The sequence below is a fragment of the Adiantum capillus-veneris genome, chromosome 12 (genome assembly GCF_014529385.1).
Source record: "Adiantum capillus-veneris isolate H3 chromosome 12, ASM1452938v2, whole genome shotgun sequence".
In the NCBI taxonomy this organism is placed as follows: domain Eukaryota; kingdom Viridiplantae; phylum Streptophyta; class Polypodiopsida; order Polypodiales; family Pteridaceae; genus Adiantum; species Adiantum capillus-veneris.
Genome location: NC_140942.1, coordinates 51,152,485 through 51,161,805, shown reverse-complemented (window position 1 = coordinate 51,161,805; position 9,321 = coordinate 51,152,485). Strand labels below are relative to the sequence as shown.

The following is a 9,321-nucleotide window of genomic DNA, read 5'->3' as shown; positions in this document are numbered from 1 at the left end:
ACTACCTAAATTCATACCTCCAAGGAATAGGTCAGTCTTGAAAAAACTAATTTTCCATGTTCTTTGGATCAACTTGCATATTTTCCCTGCGAGGCCTTTGATAGTTGGGCAGCAGCCCATGAATAGGCGGGCCAGATCTTCCCCAGCCAACTTGCACCCCAAGCATCGATCTGACCCAATCCCTCTCTCGTGAATTTTCACCCCCGTCAGTAGAGCACCCCAAATAACGTACCTTCCATAAGAATACCTTCATGTACTGTGGAACCTTTGGCTTCCATATGTTCTCCATTACATGCTCCCACCTTTCCTCCGGCCATTGCTTTTCCATAGCTTGCTAAGGGGGCTAGACCGATTCTTCTTTTGCATCATTGTCTGATAAATGCATTTAGTATGGGGTTTCCAACAAGAGACTGCTTCCGGGCCATTTCCAAGCATTCCAGTCCAACTCCGAATCACACATTGGCATCACTAGATTGTCAAGCTCTTTCATCACTTTGTGGACAAGCAAGGCCTCCAAGCTATTAAGTTGGTACCGAGTAACCATAAGGTCAATGGTTTTCCAACTCTTGTTTTCACTGTCCCAGAAGTGCCCAAGTCGATTCAGACCCTTATTATTTAGCTTCCTGGCTGTCTCAATCCAATTGGGAGTTTGTGGCGGATCTACAACTTTGGAAAGCTAGGGGGACCAATGCAGAATGGAGTTCTTGAAGTATCTGGCTTCTTCCCCCCACTTTAAGACTCCTGCTACTCTATTGCATTTTCTTACCAATTCTCCTAAGCTGCCTCCCAGTCTTAAGGTAGACCACGCCGGGGCTAACAGTTTGTCATGAACCTCCACGCCTCTCCACTTTCCACCCTTCGAGCCAAGTTTAACAAGTTCTATCATATCTTTGATCATGATAGCCCAAACTTGATCCTGTTTATCCAAGGAAACAACAAATTTGGTGAAACAAGCTTCTGCATGGGCCACAGGATTGAGAATTCCGAGGCCTCCTTGATTCTCCGACTGAGCAACTGATTCCCACCGGGCCCATTGCCATGGCTAGGGGTAAAAATTGATGGGAAGATAAGGGAAATCCACCCACGTGGGAACACAACAGGGCTTGTACCCCTTGGGATTGAATTCCTTACCCCATTTGAAGAAGTTTAGAGGGGTGCTCTTAATCAACCATTGCCTTTCGTACAGAACCTGCAAGACACTGTTAGAATCCTCAAAGAAGAATAAATAATAGTTATTTGGAAGGTACTAGATGTGGTAGGCGTTAGCATTTCTTTTCACCCAAATAATAGAGATCCAGTTTTTGAAGGCGTCAGAAGCGGCCTTGGGCCATGACAAAGCCCTATCAGAACATTGTCACTTAGTTGGTCGAACCATTTCAAGCTCTTGAGAGTCAATCACAAGCGCATTCTCAGGTGGGGAAGCATGTGCTCTTTGAGCTTGTTATTTCCCCTCCTTAGCAGAGGGAGTTTGATTACCATGCAAGCTTGCTTCATGTAGAGGAGAATTAGGGGGACTATGAGACTGTGCAACAAAAATTGGGGGTTTTCCTTGGAAGTTTTTTTTTGGGGGGGGGGGGGGGGGCATTGGGGGCAAAGGTAGACTAGAAAAGAATATCCAAATCTCTCATGGGAAAGGGCATACCTTGCACATTAAGACAGGCCACTCGAAACAGAGGATTCAAAGCGCTTTGATTCAACATCGGTTTAGTAATGTCAGTATAGGAGGGTACTTGGTTGTGGGGCAGTTGAGTTGAATGCAGTTCTGGTCTCACTTCCCCTCCACTTGGGTTGTGGCCCAGAAGCCCTTGGAAGCTCTATTGAAGACTTGCTAGGGCCATTCATTGTGCCCCAAGTTGAAGTTGCATCATTGCCGTGGAGCTCGGGGGCGAGTGCTATGTAATCCTGTTAATGTATAACGTGAGTTCGAAAGAAGGGGTTTTAAAATGCAAAAAATTTAGGCAATTTAACATAGAGACATTAAAATAAGGAGCTTTTATATTCAATTTTGGAAAAAAATTCTAAAATAAGGGGTCATTTTATTCATTCAGATATGCTAAAAAAGGGTTTTTTTCCATACTCCGCGAGTTGTAACCTAGGTCTGAGAAGAAACCACGCCATTGAGAAGGGTACCCTAGAGCGCCATTTCCCTTCCCCCTTTGGGGAAAAGAGCTCCTCGGTAGAGGGTAGTGGGGGGTGACTGCCTTTGCCAGCGCGCGAGTCAATATGGAGCAAGGGGACTAGACTACAGATATGCAACTAGAGAGCGAAGCCTTATCTCACTCTTTGGACCTATCGAGATATTAAAGATTCATAGTTGATTCTCTTTCTTTAAGAGAAAATAAATCTCAAGATGATCCTTAATGTGCATAAACATTTATTAACTAACTCTATCCTAGAGGTTAAAGAAAAAATTGGAATCTCAGAAGGGGTTTTTTTTTTTGGGGGGCAAAACTCATAATGGTGACTAAATTATATTGAAAATCTTAGAAGGGCTTATAAGGGGTTTGATCTCTCTCTCTCTCTCTCTCTCTCTCTCTCTCTCTCTCTCTCTCTCACACACACACACACACACACACACACCCACACACACACACACACATGCGCGCACACACACACCGAACACATGGATAAATTTTTGCACAAAAATTCCAAACTTGGCATAGGTTTTGACATGTAGGAGGTATTCATCAAGCTCTTTCTGCTAATATATAAGGCTATGGTCACGCGAGGCTTAGTCTCCACAGACAACGGCAGGCAATCTATGATAGGAGGGTACTTTCCATCAGCTTTGTAGTGCTACAGGCTGCTCCCCGTCACGCTCTAAGCTGCCGTACTTGCTGTGGTCAGAATATGTCGAAGATTACTATAAACAAAGCCTCGCGTGACCATGTCCTAATACACCATGAGATTCTAGTTCCGATTCACTTGTGATGCAGTGAGTGATATACAACAAATATGAGTTACATCTTCATTAGCTCATCATTGACGAAAGGTCACCAAAAGAAAGGAAAGGATGTGATCTGTGGTGGGTCACTTGGTGAAAGAAATTAATTAGCATATAGGCCCCAGGGTGAGGAATGGCGGAGAGGACATGGAGGACGGATGTGATTGGCATTTTCCATGGCCGAGTGCCGATACATATTTAATACCTAGCTACCGTATATTGAGACGCTGCATTGCCTGTATTAACATGGAAGCTCCATCATCTTCTATAGGCAGTTGTTTGCTCATCACGCTCCCTTTGATTGTATTGCGCGCTCATGCACTCTCCAGCGAGCAGGGCCGGCCGGGCGACCTCTCTGACACCAATGTAAGCCCTGCGTTTTATTTTACCACTAGTCCACACACCTGTCCTACGGACATACACAGAGAGAGAGAGAGAGTCATCCTTACATTTTGTCCATAAATCTTCTTTAATTTTCCTTTGGCAATGATGTTATTGGCTTTGATGGTCAAACTACACTGCCAGAAGGAGCTTTGGACGACTTACCATATGGCAAAAAATATATAATTGCTAGATATATTACTAGTCTCAATACACACATCTAGGAAAAGTGCAAACTAGTAAGCGTGAGAATACTCCTAGATGCTTCAAGTAGTAATTTTCTTACCATATAGTAAGTTGAGTAGCTATATGGTAAGATAATTGCTAGATGAATCAAGAGAGCAATCTCACTTACTAGTTTGAGACGTGTTATGAAACTAGCAATATATCTAGCAACTCAAATACATAAAATAGTAATTCATCTAGTAACTTCAAAGCAAGAAGTAGTAATCCATGTAGCAACTACAATATCCAACTAGTAAGTCAATTAGTAAATAATTGCTAGATGAATCAAGAGAATTCAAGATCACTTGTCAATTTAAGATATGAAGTTAATTGAGAGTGCTCATCTAAACATAAAGCATATTAGTCATTTGACCTCAAGCCAATACACATTGGAAATCAGCAATCATTGAGAATGTCCATTTAGATACAATACTTAATCATCATTACACAATTGAACATCTTTTAAAGTTAAAACACCTAGCTTTGCAAAATCAATATGCACTACTCCTTGAACTAAGAGCCATGCCACTAAGTCCTCACACATTGTTGAGGAAGTAGTGTCATTCACTTTCCTGCCAAAGAATGAATGTGTCTTCTTCAAAGCACAGTAAGTGGGCTTGATCGATTGGTAGATCTCTTCCACTTTTTGAGTATGAAGCCACTTCATTAGAATGACTTCTTTGTCTCTAGTAGACAATGTTCTTGCCTACAAAAAAAATGATGCAAGTGTAAGATTCTAAAATGCTATATCTTTCTCATGTTTAAAAAACTAATGCAAGCAAGACTTCATATGATCTAAAACACACCTTGGTTTCCATAAGAGACTTCTCTCCACCATCTTCTCTTAAGGACTCCTATACCATTGAAGTAATAAAGTTATTTATAAGCAATCAAAGACTATTCTTAAATAAAATCCTAAGTAATTACCTTTTTTTATGTTTTGCCCCCTTGGAAGCTTTGTCTTTTTCTTCTAACGAATATTTTAACTTACTTGTAACCTTTTAAAATAAAAATGACTCAATAAGTTAAAATGCTAAGAAGAGCATCACACTAATCCTACGTAAGATAATGAGAAAATTAAGTATACCTTTCTCTTTCGATTGCTTTTTCTAGAGTTCGCATCCATGTCATCCGCAACACAAGACTCGCTTGGACTTTTATCCTTCAGTTTCTCACCAATGAAAATAAATAAAGACACTATACAACTAAAATATAGCATGAATCTCATCAAAAGATAAGTTTTTTACAATCAAACCTTTTTCGTCACATTATCACCATTGCCACCCCCCTCATGATCTATATGTGGCTCTTTTCCTTGTAATGAGGCTTTTGAGCTTTCATCTCTTATAAAATGTTGATACTCCTATACAATTGTAAAGAAAACATGATCTTCAGAGAGAGAGAGAGAGAGAGAGAGAGAGAGAGAGAGAGAGAGATTGATTAACGAACCTCATAAGCACTTTTTGGATCATCCTCTTCCATCCATGACATATCAGGAATGTACACATCCTCATCTTTCTATATTCACAAAAAAGAAACATAAATAAAGTCAACTTATTACTACCTCATAGCAAGCATAAATAATTTCAATGTCATATCACAAAAGAACCTACACGATTTGATATATCATCAGCTTTATCATCGATAACAAAATTCGTCACTTGCTCATCAACATGAGAACTCTCAATCTGAAAGAATTTTAATGTGAATAACATATAATAAATCAAATAAAACCCATGTCATAGAAGAATATGTACTGACCGTTGCATGAAGCTCTCCTTCTTGATCACCTTTCTCATCCTTGTGCTCAATTGTTATATTATCATCATCCATACATAAGACCTATAATTCTAAATATTATTAAACAAACTTGCAAAGATGCCAAAACAAATATAGGCTCAACATAAATTACTATACCATGGAGTTGGTTGAGCAAAGTGTCTCTTGGCTTGTCTTTTTTTTGCTCCACTTACGTTTTGCCGCTAAAGACTTGATACACCATGTGTATAAATCTTCCTCCTTCCATGGATAAGCCACACCATCTATTGTGATGGCCTTGAGCGTTGCTATCTTCTCTTTAATGATCCTCAAAACTACATTCTTTCGCTCATTGTTGTTACGAAGATCACCAATGGCTTCTCCTTTAGCAAACCACTTTCTCACCTCTCCATAATTGACATACAATACTCTATATTGCTCAGGATGCTGTTTTAAGAGAAAATCTCGACCATACAACTTATTTTTCTCTCTCAATTTTGGTGGTGGTGGCCTAAAAATCTGATCATACACAATAGGATCATATCTAGGAGGATCACTGATTGCAGAGCTAGAGGGATCCGAAGTTACCCTCTTATTTCTAGAATAATTTGCTCTCCACACATTGAGAGTTTTAATAGCGTCTTCACTAGATCCTCCTAGTAGCTGCTGTAACAATGATTGTGGGCAACTCATACTTGCCCTAACAAAGTAACAAAATCATATTTACGATACAGTATTTATAAATTTAAATCAAATAACTGAAACAAATCAACATAAAATCAATTTTAAAGAGTTTTCAATTAAAATTCTTACACATCACAAAAAAGAGAAAGTTTTTGTGTAGAATCAACTTTAAAGACAGTCCTGAATAAAATAGTAGATACAAATGCTTATACATCATGGAGATCGCCACATAATAGGTATCCATTGTGCAAGCACACTAGGTTTTGAAACTTCTTTTTGTCTTATCACGGTCCAATTTTTAATTAGAATATGACAGCTATCCCAACTTCTCCAATGATCTTCTTCTGTGTGAATCATCCACGTATTTCTTTGATATACATCAAGCTTCAAGATGGCAAGTCTTGCCAATTTTTCCTCAGGATTTGATTCCCTTACCACAGCATGTTGAAAGACTTTCTCAAGTTCACTATTCATAGAAACTCTCACTATATCTTGTTCCTCTAACCATAAAGGAACATTCCCACATTCTCCTTCCATAAGCAATCTATCTCTGTGCTTCAAGTCCTTTACTTCATAGGCAATGAGCTTTTGGCTTTTAGGTAGTGACATTGGTATGAATTTATGAAGAAGAGAGTAAATAGGTTGGATACAATCCCATGTAAAGGGCATTGGTGTCTTCTCAAGGACACTCATTCCTGTGATTGCATCAATGAGTAACCTTTCAGAGTCATCATCACCTATGATGCATTGTCTGTAGTATCTTCCTCCAAAGAAAAGCATAGACTTCCCATTGAACTGCATTGAGAAAAGAGAGGTGATACAAGCCTTCCAATGTCAGTGTTTATCTAACATACTATTTGTATCATCAGCTCTCACTACCACATGGGAGCCAACTTTATATATTTCTCCTCTGTACAATACCTTTTTGTATATCTTTAAATCTGCAATTGGAAAGCTCTCTTCCATATTCCAAAACCTCTTTAAAAATGTGGACTCCTCAGTTGATGGCTCTCGATAGATGCATCTTTTCCTTGATATACAAATTCCCTTCAAAAGAATACAATCAATACAAGGTGCACTATGGCCATATTTGAAGAGAGCATTCCACAAGGATCTTGCCTTGGCCACCGATGAAACAACTAAGAGCCCATCCATATGATGTGCAGAACACTCATGCAATTGACCTTCATTACATGGGACATTGCAATATCCACTCATTGAGGAATGTAAATCTCTCAAGAATCTTTGATTAGGTAAGAGACCATCGTTGTCAGAGCGAACAACTTGAAAAACTTTAGTGAAAAACTTCCTCAAATAGAATTGGACGAATGATGCCTCATCGCTGAGATTATTGGTCTTGATGGTGCTATAGATCTTCACAAGACGCTCGAATATGTAGCACCAATAACGATCATGTAGCCCATGCCGAATTATATCGTCAAGAAGCTCACCATTACCTACAATCAAAATGGCAATAAATAGTTATGCTCACACACATAGCAAAACCAAGTAACTCTCAAAAATGAGAGAAATATATATACCGGCGATATGCTCTAAAGGCGATGAATTAGCCCCAAATGCCTCTTCCCTTAGAATTCTCCAAGATTGTAGTAGCATCTTCATAATTCTAATATCCTCCATGGACCAACCATGATCTCTATTGTAGTTATAAAAGCCATGAGCTATATCTACCAAGAGAGTTCCCAAAACATGCATTTCTGGTGAAATACCATTTACAGTTTTTAGGATATATGGAAGGCACCACTGAATAAACTTTTGATTCTCTTCAGCTTTGAAGCACTCAAAGTAGTTACTGGGAGAGTTTGGCCACCTTCCGTAGCGGATAGTGTTGGGCACATCCTTTGTAAGTAAAGACACTGCTGAATCTATCTCTTTCTTAAGAGCGTTGTTAGATCTTTCAAATAACTGAGCAATATATTTCTTGAAGACGTTTAATGCTAAAGTGTGCATAAAATCATACACACAATCAAGAGATATATCAAATCCATACAAGTCAGAGAGCCTCCAAAGTATGGACTTGCCTGATAGGCCTGCTTGTTTCCATGCAGCTTCCTTCTCTACTTGTGTGTAGCAACACTTTGCCTCTTCCAAGGCAGATTTCATCTCCTCAAATGTTCGTTGTGGTGGTGGATATCTTGTCTGGTAGCGATTTCCATCATAGACATATCGTCCATCAGGCCTGGTGGCATCTCTTACCAAAGTTGCCTGAGCTTTATCACGTCGACAAAACTCTTGTCCTCCATTCTTGAGTAGACCTATTTTGCATTGAGCTGGATGGTCGCCGGTAACCATCATGAGCATTGCACGTATCTTGCAAGACTTGGAAAACCCTTGTGGATTGTCGAAAATCCTCTCTAGTGGATACTCATATAATACATCTATCCCATCCAAAAATAATCTTTCAAGCTCATCGACCAATGGAGTTAGGAATGTTCCAAATACATCTCCTGAACTTTTTATAATCTTTTTGCAATTTTGTGGAATAAACAAAACTGGTAAAACATCTATGGAAGAACTACATCCAACATTAAGCAGCGATATTTCCACAACACCACAGCTCTTTTGGGCCGTCTTTGATGTTTGAAAGCCGTCCCAATGTAGTAAAATTGCTATATTGCGAGGATCACCCTAACCAAATGATGACATATATTACACATGAGCAGAATGCAAAAGGAACCTCAAAAGAGAAGTCAAACTCACCACTTCAATTTTCTTGCGACATTTGATTTCTTGGAAGCACTCAATGCAGATAAAGTTATATACTTCATTCACAGCATACCATCCAGTTTGTAGTGTTGCATGGCATTTAAAGACTGGAAATGTGGTGTAACACTTTTTACATGCTGAATTTGAGCAAACCATAGGTAGTTCATATGATGTACTTGGATTCCAGAAGTCCTTCACTTCTTGAAACTTTGTTCCATCCCAAAAATCGATGATCCTCTGTTCATTGTTGAGTGCAGATGTGTTGTCCCATCTATGTTTGTGACGCCATAGATTTAGCAACTCATGACAATAGGTACTACTCTTCATCAGAAGCTGTAACTAAGGACCGATCGGAATATAATCAAAACAAAGCATAGAATTTCTTGTCTTTTTGCAAATCGAACACTTCTCGCAACACTTGGAGCAATCCCTCTTAAACTTCCTAGAAGAGGATCCAACATTTCATACACACCTTGGAATTTCTCCTACATAGTTATCCTCTATGCTTGGTTGAAGAAGCTGTGGTGGATGTTTTACTCCTAGATTTCCTGTGCAGATACGATAGCGCCGAGCACTAACCATTCCAAGGCCTTTAAGCATGG

The 9,321-nt window shown here is 39.4% G+C and overlaps 1 protein-coding gene across 1 annotated transcript; it reads right to left on the bottom strand.

Moving 5' to 3' along the window:
- Positions 1-3,983: 3,983 nt before the first annotated feature.
- Positions 3,984-9,094, bottom strand: LOC147445731 (uncharacterized). Its single transcript, XM_086526095.1, has 13 exons — positions 8,714-9,094; positions 7,920-8,641; positions 7,534-7,649; positions 6,498-7,449; positions 5,468-6,008; positions 5,312-5,392; positions 5,164-5,238; positions 5,000-5,068; positions 4,806-4,913; positions 4,638-4,712; positions 4,479-4,548; positions 4,357-4,406; positions 3,984-4,256 (listed from the first exon to the last, which is right to left on the bottom strand). Exons 4-13 carry the CDS (start codon positions 6,791-6,793, stop codon positions 3,984-3,986), a joined length of 1,638 nt encoding a protein of 545 aa, XP_086382221.1. The 5' UTR covers positions 6,794-7,449; positions 7,534-7,649; positions 7,920-8,641; positions 8,714-9,094.
- Positions 9,095-9,321: the final 227 nt, after the last annotated feature.

Bases quoted from the DNA above. Each gene is read 5' to 3' on its own strand.
- LOC147445731 (XM_086526095.1), bottom strand. From the start codon at position 6,793: ATGCAGTTCAATGGGAAGTCTATGCTTTTCTTTGGAGGAAGATACTAC. The intron at 5,239-5,311 runs GTCAGTACATAT...AAATTCTTTCAG, and splicing joins AAGGAGAGCTTCATGCAACG to ATTGAGAGTTCTCATGTTGA. The intron at 4,407-4,478 runs GGTAATTACTTA...CTTCAATGGTAT, and splicing joins GGGGGCAAAACATAAAAAAA to AGGAGTCCTTAAGAGAAGAT.